This window comes from Argopecten irradians, chromosome 13 (assembly GCF_041381155.1).
Source record: "Argopecten irradians isolate NY chromosome 13, Ai_NY, whole genome shotgun sequence".
NCBI lineage: Eukaryota > Metazoa > Mollusca > Bivalvia > Pectinida > Pectinidae > Argopecten > Argopecten irradians.
In genome coordinates this window covers 15,721,748-15,742,808 of record NC_091146.1, presented here as the reverse complement: position 1 = coordinate 15,742,808, position 21,061 = coordinate 15,721,748, and the positions used below count along the sequence as shown (strand labels likewise).

The following is a 21,061-nucleotide window of genomic DNA, read 5'->3' as shown; positions in this document are numbered from 1 at the left end:
TTTGATCTAATAAGTGCCCGATAGATACGTAGAAGCATTTCACGGTCTGCACCCCAATCAGAATGGGAAAGAACTCGTAGAATGTTCAGCGCCTTCGAGCACTTATCCTTCAGATGTTTGATATGTGGAACAAAGGACAGTTTCGAATCAAATATTAGTCCAAGAAATTTAGTTTGTTCAACTACTGGAATTTTAATTCCATTGAGTGTGAGGTCAGGATCATTGTGTGGTTTTTGTTTTTGACAGAAGTGCATACAGACAGTTTTTGATCTTGAAAATCTGAAGCCATTTTCGTCAGCCCAATTTTGTAATTTGCCTAAACATTGTTGTAGTTGTCGTTCTATAGTGTGCATGTTTTTTGATCTGTAACAGATCAAGAAATCATCCACAAATAGAGACCCTTCCGTAGATTGGCCAAGACATTTGGTTATGCTGTTAATTTTTTGTCCAAAAAGTGTGACGGACAAGATACCACCCTGAGGGACGCCCATCTCCTGTGTTTCTGTTTCTGAATAAGTTGAACCCGTTCGAACTTTGAAATGCCTGTCAGATATAAAATTTGATATAAACTTTGGCAAATTACCACGTATACCGATATCATGGAGATCGTTCATGATTCCATATTGCCAAGTTGTGTCGTATGCCTTTTCAAGGTCAAAGAATACCGCCACAAGATGTTCTTTCTTGGCAAATGCTTCTCGTATAAATGTTTCTAGTCTAACTAAGTGGTCTACCGTTCCCCTGCGGTTTCTAAAGCCGCTTTGCAAAGGACTTAAAATATTGTTTGATTCCAGGAACCAAACTAATCTGGTATTTATCATACGTTCTAGAGTTTTACAAATACAACTCGTCAATGAAATAGGACGATAGTTATTGGCATCAGTAGCATCTTTCCCGGGCTTCGGAAGGGGTATAATAGTAGATTCCTTCCAAGACTTAGGAATTTTGCCAGAAGAGTAAACTTGATTAAATATAGTTAAAACACATTTTAGTGAAGAGTCTGGTAATTGTTTTAAAAACATATATGGAATTTCGTCTGGTCCAGCTGCCGAGTCCTTTGATTTCTCAAGGGACTCGAGCAATTCTGGTATCTCGAAAGGCCTATTGTAACTTTCACTATTGGAGGATTTAAAATTAAGACGTCTCTTTTCCTTTTCCTTTTTAAATTTTTGAAATTTTTTGGAATGATTTTTGATGGATGAATTTTTAGCAAAATTTTTGGCAAAGGCGTCAGCTATTTCGGATTTTGAAGAAAATATTTTATTGTTGTTAATGAGGTGGGAGGATGGTGTTGCTTTTCTTTTCCCACTGATTTTTCCAATCATTTCCCAAACTTTCTTCGAAGATGTATTGGAATTAATTTTTGAGACGTACTCTTTCCAAGTACTTTTCTTGTCGGATTTGATAGACCTTCGAGCTTTTGCTCTCCAAATTTTAAAATTGTTATAGTTTGAGACGGTTGGCGAAGCCAGGTACCGCCTCAGAGCGGAATTTCTACCAGATCTATTGATAAATGAATCATTTGAGAGACGAAACTTTGTAGGTTTTGGCACGGATTTTGGTATGGTTTTTGTAGCGATAGAAGTGAGCGCTTCTGTGAAAATTTTAATGGGGTCATCGAGGTTCAAAAATTTATCCTCAATGAGCTCCTCTGCGCACAAATTTTTAAATTGAACCCAGTCCGCCTTATGTAGATTCCAACGAGGAATAGGCTCCTCAAGTTTTGGTGACCCTATGTTTTTAAGTATAATTGGAAAGTGATCGCTCCCACAGAGATCACCGTTGACCATCCAATCATAATCCAGAAGAATTGATGGATGGCACAACGATAAATCAATGTGGGTAAGCGAGCCAGAGGCAGGGTGTAAATATGTTGGGGCATTGGTGTTATAAAGACATAAGCTGTTTTTATTAATAAAATCTTCGATACGTCTACCTCTATCGTCAGTGCCTGGGGAGCCCCAGAGGCTATTATGACCGTTAAAGTCACCCATGATAATATATGGCACTGGTAGTTGTGATACGATGTTACTCAGTTCATCACAACTAAATGGAGTATTTGGAGGTAAATATATAGAACAGACTGTTATTTTTCGGTGCAGAGTTGCGCTTATAGCAACAGCTTGTAAGGTGGTATTTAGCTGAATGTGTCTGTGAGGAACGTTTTTATGCACCGCCACTGCCACACCACCTGATGGGCGGCCACCTGTTGTTGGAGTTTTGGTGTATAGTGTAAATTGTCGGAGATTGATGGTGTCTTTCAGCATTATTTCTTGAAGGCAGAATATGGATGGGTTTTTTGTTTGTATAAGATGTTTTAATTCTTCTATGTTCGCTTTAAATCCGCGTATGTTCCATTGTATGATAGTGTTTGTCTCTATGTTGGTCCCTGAGGATAGTTTGTCGGACCGACAGGACTACTTGAAGTAGGTTGTTTGGTGGCGATAAATGTGTTGTCACCAAACTCGCTGTCGTCCGATAGAACATCATAGATGTTCCGTCCAAGGATAGGGTCATCTGATCCCTTACTGGGTTTGTTGTTTAGTGCAGGGAGCCTCGCCAGCTTTACCTTGGTGGTTTTTGTCTGGCGTTGCTCCTGCGGTGGTGTATTTGCTGGTCGCTTGGCTTTCTCAGGGAGTTTTTTTACGTCAATAGACGGTGAAGATGTAGCACGTCTATGACGAGCGGCGGTAACTTTTTTTCTAATGTTCGATGTTTGGTGTTGTGTAAGTTCTGGAGACGCCGGTGGGATTGGCGTTTTAGCTCCAGGTGGTTTTTGTTGTGGTTTTTGTTGTGGTTTGTGTTGGGGCTTATATGGACCAGACTTGAACCTGTTTGGGTCCCCCATGATTATTTTGCAGGTCTTAGCATCAGCCATATCTGGGACATCATTGTCCCAGTTAGGCTTGTCAACCAAGGCCTGGACCGACGCATGTTTGACGGTGACACTGTCAACAGGCGTCTTTGCGCGGGTGATCTGTGCATAGGTTGCCACATTCAGGTCTGAACGCTCGACTATCCTCCTAGCCTCGGGGAAAGAGACACCTTGGGTATATTTGACCCGTAATATCTCCCTCTCCCGAGTCCAGGCGGGACAGGTGCGAGCAGACGCAGCATGGTCACCCCCGCAATTGACGCAGTGACGGTTGACAATGTCACATTCGTCTTTTTCGTCGTGACCTTCACGGCCACAGTACTGACATACCATTTTCTGTCTACAATTGTTCTCATGATGGCCGTACCTCTGGCAGTTACGGCACCTCAATGGATTAGGGATGTAGACAGTGACATTGTAACGTTGGTATCCAACAGTTACGCTCTGTGGTAATGTTGGTGTAGCGAATGTTAAGATAAAAGTGTGTGTTGGGACCAAGCTCCCACTTTTTCTCGTCATGATGCGTTTAACATGAGAGACCGGAATGTTCTCCTCTTGGAAGTATGACAGTATGTCAGCCTCATTGTCATTGCGCAAGGCTGGGCACCTGATTACCCCCTTGCTGCAATTTAATGATGAGTGTGGTTTTACACACACACACTGAGGCCGGCAAAACTGTTGGTTCCAAGGAGGTTCTCCGCTTGTTGCTTGCGGAAAACCTCTATTAGGAGATCACCCGATCCCAAAGGCTTGACAGATTTGACATCTCCAGCAATGCCTTTGATGCCCTTTCGCAATATTAAGGGTGATAAACCTGCAGTGGTCTTGCCACTCTGTGTAGAGGACATGACCAGAAACTGTGGAAATGTGTTTGTTGTACCGCTTTTTGTTTGTTGATTTGTGGTTGATTCCTTTTGGGGAGATTTTGGTTGTAGTTCATTTTGTTTGTTTTTGGAAGCCATCTTTTAGAGTTAATTACAATTCGCTAGCTGTGCCCCCACCCACCTCGGAGCCCAACAGGGGGACACTCATGATGACATGGATATCCAATGTCAAAGTGTCAGGGTTACACAGATAGTATACTCGGAAGAATATTTCGAACAAACATAATTCAAATCAAGCTTGCGACAGCACGCTCGCAAGATTGTACACCTGCAAGATCGATCAGAATCAAGACAATCCAAATTAAACTCACGATTGACCCTAAGCCACCGCCTTCTTGGAGATCTACGAACCAAGGGCTCGGCATGACCAGCCGATTGATAATACAGGGCCCATATTACCTCTCGTCTAACCGGAGTCTGAAGCCAAAGTAGTGTGTAGCAGTAAAAAAAGGAAGAAAAAAGAGCAAAACCTATTCAACCACCAGGACCTTCTTCCCCCGGATACGAGATGCAACCCACGGCAAACAGGTTGGCTCAAATTGGAGCTACTGTGAAAGCCTTCAGCTACACTGATATCACGCGGACGCACATCACACCCCCAAAAGTGGTGCGCATCCGCATGAGAACAGTGCACCCAGTCTCGGGACGTGGACCCAGCTTTCATGGAGACATGTCTCTGGCACATGTCATTTCGTGCATGTCTCTGGCACTCTCCCTCGAGTTGAGGGACCGGAGTCAGAGCTATGTGACTTGGCGAGGCCTCATGTCCCCCCGGCTGCTGTAAGATGCGGTTCATCTGAACCCCAAGGGAATGTGGCGATACTTCCATGAGCTTCGCCATCTGTCTATGCAGTGCGAGTTATGGGACACTGCGGTATGTTTGTGTTGTGGGTGGGCCATTTTTGTATGGCCAATTACTAAATGATGTGGGCGGGGCCACTGCCAACCAAGGCGATATACATATGAAGATGTTCACGGTGCTAATCATTAAGACAGAATGGCTTAAACCGACATCATCGGAATCCTGTCTGTGAAGATAAGCTCTGGAGAAGATATCAAAACAAATTAAGGAAGCTAAAGAAAAGGACATTATGTGCCTCTTCAACTTTATCACCTACTTTTTGGAAGGAAACATTGCCAATTCAGAAGACAGAAACCGTGCACCTTTATTACTCAGGGGCATCACACGGGCAGACTATATTACCACCAAAGAGAGGCGAATTATCACCTTTCATTTGTTTGTTTGTGTTTGATTATTTTAACGTCCTATTAACAGCCATGGTCATGTAAAGATATCCTCCCATGTGTGTAGCATGTGTGAAGTGAGAGGTGCGTGTTTTGGGACATTGCGGTAGGTTAGTGTTGTGTCTTCTTGTGCATGGGCCCTTTTTGTTTGGCCAATTACACTCACTTCGCATACTTTTTAAAGGAAATATTGTCAATTCAGAAGACGACAGACACCACGCACCTTCATTACTCAGGGGCGTCACACGGGCAGACTCCATTAGCACCAAAAAGGCGAACCATCACCCTTCAAAGACACCTTTACAGAGCCCTGGAGATAGAGTACATCGATGACTATCTTCTCTGGATGATGATGCAAGCCTAAAGATGTCATCAACGAAAACGGGCCTTTTAAACACCTCTCAAAAAGTGACACAAAAGCGCAAATATTAATCATTCATTGTAGCTATAGTCACAGGTAAGTTGGGCATTGTGGGGGTTATCGTAACTCATCAAGGGGATGTATGTATAACTTGTTTATATATATATTTTTTTCCTTTTGTATGTTGTAGGTATATAGAATCAAGCAAATATGAAGCAATTAGTGTTTGGTAAAGTGGCCATTATTGGCCATAGCTTTATAACCAGATTGAGTAATCTTAATAATAGTAATATTAGAGGTTTGTTTGATTTATTAACGTCCTATTAACAGCTATGGTCATGTAAGGACGGCCTCCCATGTATGCGGTGTGTTGCGTGTATGTTGTGGGAGGTGAGTGTACTGGGAGACTGCGGTATGTTCGTGTTGTGTCTTCTTGTAAAGTGGAACTGTTGCCCTTTTTATAGTGCTTTATCACTGAAGCATGCCGCCGAAGACACCAAGCAACACACCCCACCCGGTCACATTATACTGACAACGGGCGAACCAGTCGTTCCACTCCCTCTATGCTAAACGCTAAGCAGGAGCAGAAACTACCACGTTTATAGACTTTGGTGTGTCTCGGCCAGGGGACAGATCCCAGAGCCTAACGACTTGGATATCAGGGAAGATAAATTGCAACATTTTATGATGGTTTTGCGAATGGTTCTGGATACCAGCTGGGGGGGGGGGGGGGGGGTTAGAACGGGTGGCCCTCATAGCGATGTTCCCGTGGACCCAGCATCGTGGAGTAGCCGGCGGGGCGGAGTACGTATAGTATGCAGCTTGTTTCTGGCTCTCTCCCTCAAAATGAGGGACCGGAGTCAGAGCTATGTGACTTGGCGAGGCCTCATGTCCCCCCAGCTGCTGTAAGATGCGATTCATCTGAACCCCACAGAATGTGACGATACTTCCATGAGCTTCACCATCTGTCTATGCAGGAATTAAGGAAAATCTGAGGGGGGAGGGGGGAGTTATTTTGATGGTATGTATGTACAATAGGGAGGGGAGGGGGGAGGTTGTAATGTAGGTGAACTGGTAAAATATAATGTTAGGTGTAATCGGTGGGGGCAACCTGGGGCATTAGTTAGGACTTGGTGAGTAGTTGTAGTTTGATAGCGGATTTTGTTTTTTTGTTTGATTAATTAACGTCCTATTAACAGCTATGGTCATGTAAGGACAGCCTCCATGTATGCGGTGTATTGCCTGTATGTTGTGCGAGGTGCGTGTTTTAGGAGATTGCAGTATATTCATGTTATGTCTTCTTGTATAGTGGAAATGTTGCCCTTTTTATAGTGCTATATCACCCACCCAGTCACATTATACTGACAACGGGCGAACCAATAGTTTCATTGAGTTGTACATTAGAGTTATCTCCCTGGAAGACCATGTTTGTTTGAAGTGCTACAAGGCATTGATTTGTTTGTTTGAGTTTTAGGGCCCATCGACAACTAAGGTCATTTAGGGCCAAACTACAAGTCATGCATTAATATCAGGATAAAAGATCAGGGTAAGAAAAGGCAGGTAAGGACTAAAACACAGATTTGATAAAAAAAAAAAGGTTTGCATGGAATAAAATAGTTTTGGCTAAAACACATGAGAAAACTCATGCACAAAGTTGATGAAACGATGAAATGTAGAGTTGATACGATGATATGATGAGAAAACGTTCATATTTTGTTTAAAATACCGATTTCTTTGAGATAACTAAAATACGATTATGTTTCACGGCATGAAACAAAGTGCACATGTCGGAGACATCGTAGTACTTATCTCGTATGTGTTTAAAATCAAAACAGTGCACTCAAATATGTTCCACTGTGAGAGGAAAATCATATGCATGGCATGTAGGAGGATCCTCCCCTCTCAATAGATAGGAATGTGTAAAATATGTGTGTCCAGTTCGGAGCCGAGAGAGAACAACTTCCTCTCTGCGGTCTCTCTGACTGGACAGTTTAGGATTAAGTGTAGGTTGAATTTTAAACAGTTTATTGTTTGTTTCGGTAGACCACCTTTGTTGCCAATGGTGTTTGATGGCTGACTGAATTGAAGGTTTGATGTTGGTGTATGGTAGTTTCAAATAAGTTTGTGCTAGGCTGCTTTATCAGCCTGCTCATTCCCCTTTATACCCACATGACTGGGAATCCAGAGATAAGTAATTTGAGTTTTAGAAGATTTGTTTGTTTGTTTGTTTGATTAATTAACGTCCTATTAACAGCTATGGTCATGTAAGGACGGCCTCCCATGTATGCGGTGTGTTGCGTGTATGTTGTACGAGGTGCGTGTTTTGGGAGACTGCGGTATATTCATGTTGTGTCTTCTTGTATAGTGGAACTGTTGCCCTTTTTATAGTGCTATATCACTGAAGCATGCCGCCGAAGACACCAAGCAACACACCCCACCCGGTCACATTATACTGACAACGGGCGAACCAGTCGTCCCACTCCCTGTATGCTGAACGCTAAGCAGGAGCAGAAACTACCACTTTTATAGACTTTGGTGTGTCTCGGCCAGGGGACAGAACCCAGAGCCTTCCTCACAGGGGCGAACGCTCAACTCAAGGCCAAAAGTGAGGCGGTGCCAAGGGAGGCTTTAGGAAAGATAAAGTTATTTAGGAAGAGAAAAGATAAGATCCTAAATTTAGTCGCCTTTTACGATCATGCAATAGGGGCAGCAGGTACAATTCTAACGCCCTACCTGCAGGGCCATTTTAGAAGATAATCGAAAGGTTCGGATTAAAATATTTTGAATTAGAGTATTTCTAGGGTTTCTTGATTTCAAAGCCTGAAGAACCGAAAGAGAGTCTGAACAGATGATTGCCTTTTCAATGCAGTGTTCTTCGATGTGGTCAAGAGCCAGACCGATAGCACAAGCTTCCGCAGAGAAAATGGAGGCAACATCTGGAAGCGACCACCAAAATACATAAGATTAGTAACGGGTCTAAATGCCAGCATGAACATGGTGCTAAAGTTGTCAAAAACATGGATCATAAATATGAGTGCTCAGGGTGTGGGGGTAACCACCCAAGGGCTGAATGCAAATTCAAAAATGCGGAATGTTTTTCTTTTGGAAAGAAAGGACACATTGTCAAGAAATGTCGATCAGGGAAGCAAAAGACACAAAAGCATGTGAAACACAAAATGACACTGAACAGTTATGGGGATAAGGAACACTCAACTGGAACACACTACCTAAATGATAGTGATGATGACAACGAGGTTTATTCCATGTTTCGTCTATCCGAGGGTAAGAAAGACTCATACCTAGTGAACATGAACATTGAAGGTCGCTCAGTTCAAATGGAGGTCGATACAGGTGCATCTGCTACCATTTTAAGTCGTGCTACAGTGAGACAGCAGGGAATTCGCGTAGCATTTAGGAAGTCAGAGAAACGGCTTAAGACTTATACAGGTGAGGAAATTCTTATTTTGAGAGTTGGCCAAGTGAATGTATCATACAAAGGCCAAGCAGAACAACTACCACTAGTCGTAGTGGAAGGGAATGGCCCAAGCCTATTGGGTCGAGACTGGCTTAACAAAATAAAAGCTGGATTGGACAGAGATAGTTCACACTATCAAATCAGAGCCTGAGGTGCCAGACAGCGTTGAAAATATCGTTCACGAGTTTAAAGAGGTTTTCACAGAGGAACTTGGTACAGTGAAAGGTGTGAAAGCACACATCTATATTGAGCCTGATGTCAGACCACGTTATTTCAAACTGAGCCCAGTACCATACGCTCTACGAGAGAAGATAGAGTCAGAACTTGATCGGTTGGTCAAGGAGGGTACTATCAAGCCTGTTGAGTTTTCGGAATTGGCCGCACCTATTGTTCCTATTGTTAAGGAGGATAAGTCTGTACGAATTTGTGGTGATTACAAAATAACGGTCAATGAGGTGTCAAAGTTAGACAAATATCCAATTCCGAAAATTGATAACTTATACGCAACGTTAAGTGGTGGAAAGGAATTCACCAAACTTGATCTCAGCAATGCTTACCAGCAATTAGAGCTCAAAGAGGAATCAAAACCTTATGTGACGATAACACTCACAAGGGGTTATAAACCGCCTTCCATACGGAGTTGCTTCTGCTCCAGGGATCTTCCAAAGGACGATGGGGAATATCATACAAGGAATTCAAAGAGTCATCGTGCGTATAGATGACATACTGGTCACAGGCGCAACCAGATCGGAGCATTTGTCAAATGCACGTGAGCTACTTAAAAGGCTGGTGTCCAGAGGGATACGGTTGAAACGAAAGAAATGTATTTTCCTAGCTAAAGAGGTTATTTATCTAGGACACAGGGTGTCAGAGGAGGGCATACATCCTATACCTGACAAGGTTAAGGCCAATCAGAGTATGCCTCCACCGAGCAATGTAAAGGGACTACAGGCTTTCCTGGGAATGCTGATTTTTTACAACAGATTCCTACCTAACCTGTCGACAGTGTTGTCTCCCCTGCATGAATTATTATCACAGAACTGCAAATGGTAGTGGGAGAAACAGCAAGATAAGGAATTTAAAGCGGCTAAGGAGCTGTTGATGTCAGCAGAAGTGCTGGTGCACTACGACCCTGAAAAACCCATCATAGCAGACCATATCCCAGTTTTACCAGTCTTGCCAACGGGATCAAACGTTAACGTTATGCCTGCACCACGTGTTCCGATTCACAGTGATCATTTGACTCTTGCCAAATGTCACGGGTACTCCAAAGAGAATGCCGAGAAATTTTTGAATGAATTTCGTTCCAACACTGTTTTCCATGCAATCGACGATGACCTTGATCGATGTATTGCTGCTTTTCATTTACATTTACAAGGCCCAGCATTAGTGTGGTTGGGCCAATTGTCGGAGGCAACTCGGACGTCCTGGACTTCCATTCAGGCGGACTTTAAAGAGACCTATATCAGCAAATTGCACCTCGACCCACATCTCATAATGGAATCAGCAGCATTTGACGCAATTACCCTGTCACCCTCCCAACTGTTAGAAGATTTTTACAGTCTCATTTTAGAAAAGGAGAGAAAACTCCATAAACCAGAGAGAGACTTGATAAACAAATTCATCAATGGGCTTACCCCCAGCTTTAGCTTTTCATGTTCGAGTTGGACGCTGTGAAACATTTTCAGATGTGCTCACTGTTGCCAAAGCAGTGGAGGCATATGGTTTTCGGACAGTGGTAAGATCAGATGGACAGCAATATTCGATGCCCCCCAGGGAGCAAACTCCCAGAAGCACTAACATGATTTCCCAGAGTTGTTGTGTTTGTCAGGACCGCCAGAGCAACAGCGCGTCCCCTCAGGAAGCAAATAAATACCGCGCGACATCACAGAAGCATGTCCCCTGTACCATGGCGAGAGACAATTTACTTACAATCTAATAAACAAACTGATCATTCTGATTGTAATACTGACAGTGATACAGAATCTAGCACAAATACCTCAGATTCTGATTTTTCAGAGTCAAAATGTTGTGAAAATAATTTTTGCATATGCCTGTACATTTCAAAGGTATGAAAGTAGCTGCTCTCCTAGATTCAGGCTCTAGTATATCAGTCATGAGTGACAAATTTTATATGATACCACAGATTTGTAAAGGTCCTTTACAGCAATGTGATATATCTGTACAAGTTGCTGATGCTCAACAAGTTAAGGTGATTGGTGTTGGAAAGATCAAAGGTCAAACACCTCATGGCAACCATTCATTTAAGGTTCATATCTTTGAAAACACATCACATCCCTTTATTAGGTCATCTGACCCGAAGGGTCAGGATGACCTATTGTCATCATGCACCGTCCGTCATCGTGCGCCGTCCGCCGTGCGTAAACTTTTTATTCAAACGACTTCTTCTCAAGAACCAGAAGGCCCAGGGTACTCATATTTGGCGTGTAGGTTGCTGGGATGGAGGGCTACCAAGTTTGTTCAAATGAATGACCTTGACCTTCATTCAAGGTCACAGGGGTCAAAAAGGCTAAAATTTTTAAACAACTTCTTCTCAAGAACCAGAAGGCCCAGGGTACTGATATTTGCCCTGTAGGATGCTGGGATGAAGGGCTACCAAGTTTGTTCGAATAAATGACCTTGACCTTCATTCAAGGTCACGAGGGTCAAATAGGCTAAAATCCTTTAAACAACTTCTTGTGAATAACTAAGAGGCCTAGAGACCTGATATTAGGCCTGTGGCATGCTGGGATGAAGGGCTACCAAGTTTGTTCAAATAAATGACCTTGACCTTCATTCAAGGTCACGAGGGTCAAATAGGCTAACATCTTTAAACAACTTCTTCTCAAGAACCAGAAGGCCAAGGGTACTGATATTTGCCCTGTAGGATGCTGGGATGAAGGGCTACCAAGTTTGTTCAAATAAATGACCTTGACCTTCATTCAAGGTCACAGGGGTCAAATAGGCTAAAATCCTTTAAATAACTTCTTGTGAATAACTAAGAGGCCTAGGGACCTGATATTAGGCCTGTGGTATGCTGGGATGAAGGGCTACTAAGTTTGTTCAAATAAATGACCTTGACCTTCATTCAAGGTCTCGAGGGTCAAATAGGCTAAAATCTTTAAACAACTTCTTCTCAAGAACCAGAAGGCCCAGGGTACTGATATTGGGCCTGTGACATGCTTGGATGAAGGGCTACCAAGTTTGTTCAAATGAATGACCTTGACCTTCAATCAAGGTCACAGGGGTCAAAAAGGCTAAAATCTTTAAACAACTTCTTCTCAAGAACCAGAAGGCCCAGGGCACTGATATTTGCCCTGTAGGATGCTGGGATGAAGGGCTACCAAGTTTGTTTAAATAAATGACCTTGACCTTCATTCAAGGTCACACTGGTCAAATAGGCTAAAATCCTTTAAATAACTTCTTGTGAATAACTAAGAGGCCTAGAGACCTGATATTAGGCCTGTGGCATGCTGGGATGAAGGGCTACCAAGTTTGTTCAAATAAATGACCTTGTCCTTCATTCAAGGTCACGAGGGTCAAATAGGCTAAAATCTTTAAACAACTTCTTCTCAAGAACCAGAAGGCCCAGGGTACTGATATTTGCCCTGTAGGATGCTGGGATGAAGGGCTACCAAGTTTGTTCAAATAAATGACCTTGACCTTCATTCAAGGTCACGAGAGTCAAAAAGGCTAAAATCTTTAAACAACTTCTTCTCAAGAACCAGAAGGCCCAGGGTACTGATATTTGCCCTGTAGGATGCTGGGATGAAGGGCTACCAAGTTTGTTCAAATGAATTACCTTGGCCTTCAATCAAGGTCCTTGTGGTCAAATAGGCTAAAATCTTTAAACGATTATGTTGTATTGTACTAATAGTCAGATGGCCGTTAAGGCCCATGGGCCTCTTGTTATAGGGACTGACTACATGTCTAGCAAAGGGTTAGTGTTAGATTTTACCTCAGGTAACCATATGCCGAGAACTAGTATGAAGAATAAGGTCAAGGTCAAATTATGCAACCTGTCAGGGTCGAACCAAATACTGAAGTGATTATACAGGGTAAATTGCCAAAGAAATCTCTCATGGGTGTCCAGAGTATTGTTAAAGCTCATAAATACCTGTCAAAATGGGTAACATTGCCAGGGTAGAAGATGCTAACAAAGGTATTCCAGTAAATGTGTCGGATTTTGATGAATTTTGTACAAACTTTGATTTTAATACATCTAATTCTTTGTCTGAGGTACAATCAAGTCAATTGAAACAATGCTTGTATAACAACAAAGATGTATTTGTTACAAAGTCTAGTCCTTCTTTAGGTTTTTCAACCTTGGTTGAACATGAAATCCATCCCAAACCCAATTTTGCTCTCAAATACCAGCGCCCCTATCGGCTCCCACCTGATAAGCGAGAGGTTTTGAGATCTCAACTTGATGAACTCCTTCAAGGAGTTATTGCCCCTGTCCATGAAAGTGATAATGTCCCCATCACAAGCCCTATAGCGTTAGTGGCAAAGAGAAAAAGTACAAATGGATCTCATGTGAAACCAGGTTCAAAAGAGAGTCACCTCAGTTCATACAGATTTTGTTGTGATTTTCGATACCTGAATAGCCAAACACAAGATTTTGTGTATCATATACCTGATGTTCAAGAGTTGACAGAGTCATTTAGCCATGTCACACCGAATTATATTAGTTCCATTGATATGAGCTCAGGTTTTTTTTTCAAATGGGTATTTCTGGCTTGTCCTCTAACTTAACTGCATTTAATACATGTATTGGGACATACACATTTTTAAGACTACCCATGGGATTGAAAACTGCGCCAAATAGCTTCCAGCTTCTAATGGACAAAGTTCTGAAGGGCCTAGTGTTCAAATCTGTGCTATGTTACTTAGACGATGTCATTATAGTCTCTGAGACTTTTGAACAACATTTGAAAGACATCAATGAGGTACTTGATAGGTTTCGCAATGCTGGACTTCGACTCGGACCTCGAAAATGTAAATTTGCATGTAACTAAGCAATCGTCCTAGGTCATGAGATCTCTAAGTATGGTATTCGACTACCCGCAGACCGTGTTGAGGCAATCAAACATTATCCCATCCCCACAAATGTACAGGAGTTGAGGCGTGCACTTGGATTACTAAATTGGTTCCGGAAGTTCATTCCCAAATACAGTGCTTTATCATCGCCATTACATGCTTTGTTGAAAAAATCTTCAAAATTTATCTGGCGTAAGGAACATTCTGAAGCATTTCAAAAACTCAAGGGGTTGTTGATGAATTCTAGTGTCCTCGCATTCCCAAGATGTGACGTTCCTTTTCACATTTCTGTGGACACTTCAAGTAAAGGACTTGGCTACATGCTTTACCAGCTTTACGAAGATGACGAGACCCAGTCAAGGTTAGCTGACCTGAGCTGATGTGGTATGTTTGGTCTCCGTCAAAAATCGCCTCCTATTGCCGATATATCGATCTTTTCGGTATGATTTTCGTACTGTGTATTCTTGAAGTCTTATAGTGTGCTAAAGTGCTTATATGCGCTAAAGTGCTTATATGCAGTGTTGAGTTTGATGTATTTGCACACATTAAAGGAAAAAGACATTTGGAGAAGACCAGATCTCACCATGGTTCAGTGAGCACGACACTGTCCACTATCAGCCATATGCCACACACATAGGAACAGGTAGTCTCACCTGTGCACCTGTGTACCGTATATACCATTGTATGAACTCTCGCATATACTGTGACAAGTGTATTGTTTAATTGTGCACATTAACTTTGTGGATATCATAATCATGTCTCATACTACCAGAAGTTCATCGAGTTTCGGTGGCAGCAGAGGTAATAAAGTGGCATCTACCGGACGATCTAGTGACGTCACAAAAGAGAAATCACATTTGTCTTCGGATGAAAAACTTGACAGTATTTTTGACATGGTTACGGCACTCAAGGAAGATATGAGAGATCAAATGATAAGTCTGAAAGAAGATATTAAGAAGGAAAACAGAGAACTTGTAGAAAGACTGGAGGGTCGTGTTTTTGACCTTGAGGAGCAGAACGATGATTTGAAACAGACAGTGACCAGATTAGAGAAAAATCTGGCAGATGCGGATGATAGAATATATGAGCTGGAAAACAAACAAAATGACCTTGAGCAACACGGGAGAAAAAACTCTATTCGTATTGTGGGGTTAGAGGACTCAAACAGAAATGAATCGGTGGATGAGTGTATCGGGAAGATTGTGAAACTAGTGAAAGACAAACTGAAAATAGGGATAAACAAGCACGATATAGATATCGCGCACAGACTCGGGCCGTACCAACAGGGAAAACCGCGTAACGTGATTTGCAAATTCACACACCGTACGAGCAAAATAGACATCGTGAAACAGAGAAAAGTACTGAAAGGATCAGGTTGTTACATTATGGAGGACTTGACCAGGAAAAATCAGCAAAGACTAAAAGAAGCTTTCGAACTTGATTGTGTAGAACGTACCTGGAGCATTGATGGAAAACTTTTTTTATTACTTAAAAATGGTAAAAAACGGAGATTATTCCCTAGTGCCATTCTGTCGGAAGCTTTCCTGAAAGATGACCGCAACTTTCCACGTAAGTGATGATCATATCTGAGAGATCAGTGACTTTATATGTGCATATGTAATATAATTATTATTTTTAATTGTCAGGATAAGGCTGTGTGCACATTGGATTGATCAGATAAAGATCTCTATAAAACCTATTTTTCTACAGTAAGAACAATTTTGGTTTTCGTTTTTTCTCTTTGTTGTATTTGGGGTTTTTTCTGTGCTTTATAAAAAATAACATTATTAGAGTGCACTGTACTCCTTTGAAGGCATTTGGAAGTGATGCTATACTCTCGTGCGTAAATAGTTACAGTACTTATAGATTGTATTATTATTATTATTTAATTTTCTTTCATATATCTACATGTAGTTAACGTTTACTATAATTAAATGCCTAATACAGACTAGTACAGAGACATACTTTGTTACAAGCTTGAATAATTAGGTGTGTTTGGGTATTCATTTCTTGGAATACTCTGGTACCACGACTGACTGATATACCTGATATATATATATATATATATGATAGTCGACCATGCTTTATCATTATGAAATACCTATGCAACGATATTCTAAGTGTAGTTATAGGTGTGGTTGTAAGTAAAGTTGATGATAAATGACACCATATATGAAGTCGTTCTTGACAATAATGTACATGTATGTCTTTGTATTTTGAATCAAGATAGTCGGATACACTGTCCGTAGTTGGGTTTTTTCACCTCTATTATTCGCCTAAATTTATTTCCGGTTATGATATGTTAACTTCCGGTGAGCTAGTTTTCGTTCAACCAGACGTTTGTTTTGGTATAATCTGCTGCGCGTAAACAGCACCTGTATCTGTACTGTTTGAACGAGACTTAATGAGTAGTGGTGGACGTTACACGTGTGTACGGAGGTGACATGAAAGATGTGCGCGTATGGCTGATGGTGAGTCGGTGTCTTCGCCTGCCTTTGGGCATAATTTTTAATGTCTTCTTATGTTCATACCCTGTTTCTCTTTCTATGTGTCTTTATTCTTTCTCCGAGTCTGATCTCGGTCTTTTCTTTCCTCCCAGCCAGACTTTTCAGAGTAATGATCATTAATATGATTCGTGGATGGTGCTTCATTCCAGGTCTAGGTTATATTTTTTACCTTACCCCACCTTTGTTAGGTAATGGTAAGATATATCTTCTGTTAATGAATATTACTTTTAAAAAACCGTATATTTTCTTGTTTGTCCCCTACTATTTCCCCGAACTGTTTTCAATTCACGCTTATAGTTTTTTTTCAGCTTACACTCTCTATACTGAATATTATAGCGTTGAAACCAAATGTTTTATTTACCTATTTATGTTTGGAAATAAGAATTCCAAGAATAATGAATTGAGTAAAGTTGGTTGCCTATGTCTAATAGGTTTTTTTTCGAAATTATTATGGAGGGAATTAGAATCTTAACAGCAAATTGTCAGGGGTTGGGTGATAAACTAAAAAGGAAGGATGTTTTCTCTTATTTAAGGGGAAAAAATTACAATATTTACTGTTTGCAAGACACACACTTCACAGAAGAAATGGAAAATTTAATACAAACAGAATGGGGCTATAACTGCTATTTCAATTCCTTTAAATCAAATGCTAGGGGTACAGCTATATTGATAAATAATAATTTTGATGTAAAGGTAATTAAGGAGAAAAAGGATTTAACAGGTAATTTTTTAGCTTTAGATTTAGAAATTGAAGGGAAAAAAAACCACTTTAATTACTTTGTATGGTCCAAATTCAGACACACCTTCATTTTATGATAAAATAGAAGAAACTGTTTCTGAATTTAATAATGAGTATTGTCTGATTTGTGGTGATTTTAACCTGGTGCTCGACCCTGGCATAGATTATGACAAAAACTATAAACATGTGAATAACCCAAAGGCTCGTGACAAGATCATAGAAATTATAGATAATTTTGATTTAGTTGATGTCTTTAGAGATCAACATCCAGATACTGTAAGATATACATGGCGGAAATTTAGACCCATAAAACAAGCCAGATTAGATTTCTTTTTAGTTTCAACAAATTTACTTCCAAGTGTTTGTAATTCAGGCATAGAGTCGGGTTATAGATCTGATCATTCCTTCCCAACTATTACATTGAAATTTAATGAATTTAAAAAAGGTAGAGGTCTGTGGAAATTTAATAACTCTTTGTTACACGACCAAAATTTTCTTGATACCATAAATAAAACTATTAAAGAAATAAAAACTCAATACTGTCTTCCTGTATACAATCTAGATATGACCGATACTATTCCGGATTCAGAGTTACAATTAGTAATAGATGATCAATTATTTTTGGAAACCCTATTATTGGAAATCAGAGGAAAAACAATCTCTTACTCGTCATTTATTAAAAAGCAAAGTAGGTTAAGGGAAAAAGATCTCATGAACGAAATTCAGCATTTAGAAAATCAGACTGATATAGATGTAGAAAAGTTGAGTCAGAAAAAAAAAGATTTAGAGGACATTCGAATACATAAGATTAAAGGGAGTATAATAAGGGCAAAGGCTTTATGGATTGATGAAGGTGAAAAGCCGACACATTATTTTTGCAATTTAGAAAATAGGAACTTCACGTCAAAAACAATTCCAAAATTACAACGGGATAATGGAGAAATAATCACAAAACAAGGGGATATTTTAAATGAGGTCAAATCTTTTTATGAACAGCTATATGGGATAGAAAGTGATATCAGGGACATTAACTTAAATGAGTTTCTAGAAAACTATGAAGTCCCTAAATTAAACCGACAAGAGGCAAATAGTTTAGAAGGTTTGTTAACTTTAAAAGAAGCTGCTAAAACACTTAAAAACATGAAAAATAATAAGAGCCCTGGGTCAGATGGATTTACTTCAGAATTTTTTAAATGTTTTTGGAAGCAACTAGGAAATTTTATTGTACGGTCTATTAATTTTGGTTTTTTAAATGGTCAATTATCAGTTACCCAACGTCAGGGCATAATTACTTGCATACCTAAGGCAAATAAATCAAAATATTTCATAAAAAATTGGAGACCAATCTCTCTTTTGAATATTGTTTATAAAATTGCCTCTGGTTCAATAGCTTGTAGACTTAAATCAATTTTAGATAAATTAATAAACTCGGATCAGACAGGTTTTCAATCAGGACGCTACCTAGGGGAAAATACTCGCCTTGTATACGATATTATGCATTATACTGAGGAAAATAATATACCAGGAATGTTGTTACTAATTGATTTTGAAAAAGCGTTTGACTCGGTCTCTTGGAAGTTTATTGATGAAGTGTTTAACTATTTTAACTTTGGTAATGATTTTAGGAAATGGGTCAAGATATTGCATGCTAACACCAATTCTGCTATAAATCAGGGGGGAAATTTGTCACCTTTTTTTGATATAAGACGTGGTTGTCGTCAAGGTGACCCAATTGCCCCATATATATTTATTCTTTGTGTAGAGATATTGGCTATACGTCTTAGAAATAATAGTAATATAAATGGTATAAATGTTAATAACTACCCCCTTCTGAATTCACAATATGCTGATGACACGTCATTAATATTAGATGGAACAGAGAAATCACTGAAGGGTGCGGTTGATGAACTGAATATTTTTGCAAAGGTTTCTGGTTTAAAAGTTAATAAGGGTAAAACTCAAGTAGTTTGGATAGGTAGCAAGAAATATAGTAGTGATGTCTTTCTACCAGATCTGAATTTTAAGTGGGGAGTGGATAAGTTTACACTACTCGGAATTGATTTTCATGTAGATTTGCATAAAATTCCTAAAATGAATTTCGATAAAAAGTTAATTAAACTTAAAGCTATAATTAACAGTTGGAGTAAAAGAAAGCTTACTCCAATAGGGAAAGTCAGTATAATCAAATCATTATTGATATCACAGTTGAATCATCTATTTATTTCTTTACCAAATCCTGAGGATAAATTTATTAAAGAGCTAAACTCCATTCTTTTTTCTTTTTTATGGAATGGCAAAACTGACAAAGTGAAGAGAAATATAATTATTCAGAACTATATAGATGGTGGCCTTAAAATGTTCCATTTGATATCATTTATTGAATCTTTAAAAATTGGATGGGTAAGAAGGATTTTCAGTTCAGAAGGGAAATGGCTATGCATTTTAAAAACTTGGTTAAATCCTCATATTTTGGCAAACTGTGGTTCTGAATACATAAAGCAAATTCAAACTCACAATAGTAATGTTTTTTGGAATGACGTTTTTAATGCATGGTACAAACTCGGGTTAAAGGAAGAACCGTACAAGAATAACAATTGTTCTTTGCTGAAAGCACCTTTGTGGTATAATAAGAATATAGTTGTTGGTAAAAAAACTGTGTTTTTTCGAAACTGGTTTAATAATGGTATTACGATAATAAATGATTTAATTAAGGATAAAAAAACTTGCTCCTTTTACTCTTTCGGAGAATTTTGTGAGTTACATGGTAATGTTACAAACTATCTTCAGTTTCATGGAATATTACGAAGTATTAAAAATTACCTTAAAAATCATCATATTCCAAACAGTGTTTTACCATACCCAATTATACCTACAGATCTTGAAATTATTTTGAAAAGGAAGAAAGGTTCTCAAGACTTTTATAAAGTGCTTATTACATCTATACAGAAAAACACCAGTATATCTGCTCAGAGTAAGTGGGGAACTATTTTTGACTTCAATAATGATACATGGAAAAAGATATATTCTCTTCCATTCAAGGTAACTCTCAATACTAAATTCCAATGGTTTCAATTTCGAATAAACCATCATATTTTATCAACTAACTCTTTTATTTACAAGATTGGTCTCACAAATAACCCACATTGTACTTTTTGCATTATAGAAAGGGAGACAATTATCCATATTTTATGGGAATGTAATGAGGTTCAAAATTTTCTGACAAGCTTTGAAGATTTACTAGAAGTTCTTTTTATTCCCTTTGCCGTAAATAAACAAGCAATGATATTTGGGCTATTTGAACCTACAGGGCTGTATAACAGAATTGACAATGAAATTCTTCTTCTTATTAAACACTACATATATAGAACCAGATGCTTACATTGTTCATTAAATGTTATGGTTTTGGTTAATTTGATTCAAGATTACTATAAAGTACAGAGACACATTGCTTACAGTAAAGGGGAGTATTTTCACGCAAAATTTGTTAACGAATGGAAAAAGTGGATAAAACTTGTTGAACTTGACTAAATTAACTCGGTCATGCTATACACATATTTAAAATTACATGTACATACATCATTAATATCAGTTAAGCTTTTCTACTTGCATAATTATATAAGTAATGAGCCATAATATCTGAAAGTCTGACCTCTCTCCCCTCTTCCTTCTTTCTCTCTCTCCCCCCTGTCTCTCTCTCATTGTGTGTGTCTTTTATATGTGTGTGTTTTGTACATGTGTTGGTTTACAATACAAAATGAGGTACTGACCCTGACTACACAACCACGAAGTGAGGTAACAAAAAAAAGCGAGGTACTTTTTCCCGTTACCTCACTTTGGCCACCTCGGTATATGCTTACAAACTTTATAATGAGTGTGCAGTCAAAATTTCAGGGTATACCTCACTCCACCACTCGTAAGTCATCACACAGTGTGTC

General features: G+C 39.5%; 1 protein-coding gene across 1 annotated transcript; it reads left to right on the top strand.

The window, feature by feature from the left end:
• Positions 1-14,394: 14,394 nt before the first annotated feature.
• On the top strand, positions 14,395-15,852 carry LOC138306114 (uncharacterized). The gene has a single exon (XM_069246476.1). The coding sequence runs from the start codon at positions 14,636-14,638 to the stop codon at positions 15,455-15,457; it is 822 nt and encodes a 273-aa protein (XP_069102577.1). The 5' UTR covers positions 14,395-14,635; the 3' UTR covers positions 15,458-15,852.
• Positions 15,853-21,061: the final 5,209 nt, after the last annotated feature.

What these genes read in the sequence shown, in the direction of transcription:
- LOC138306114 (XM_069246476.1), top strand. Translation starts at nt 14,636, where the DNA reads ATGTCTCATACTACCAGAAGTTCATCGAGTTTCGGTGGCAGCAGAGGT.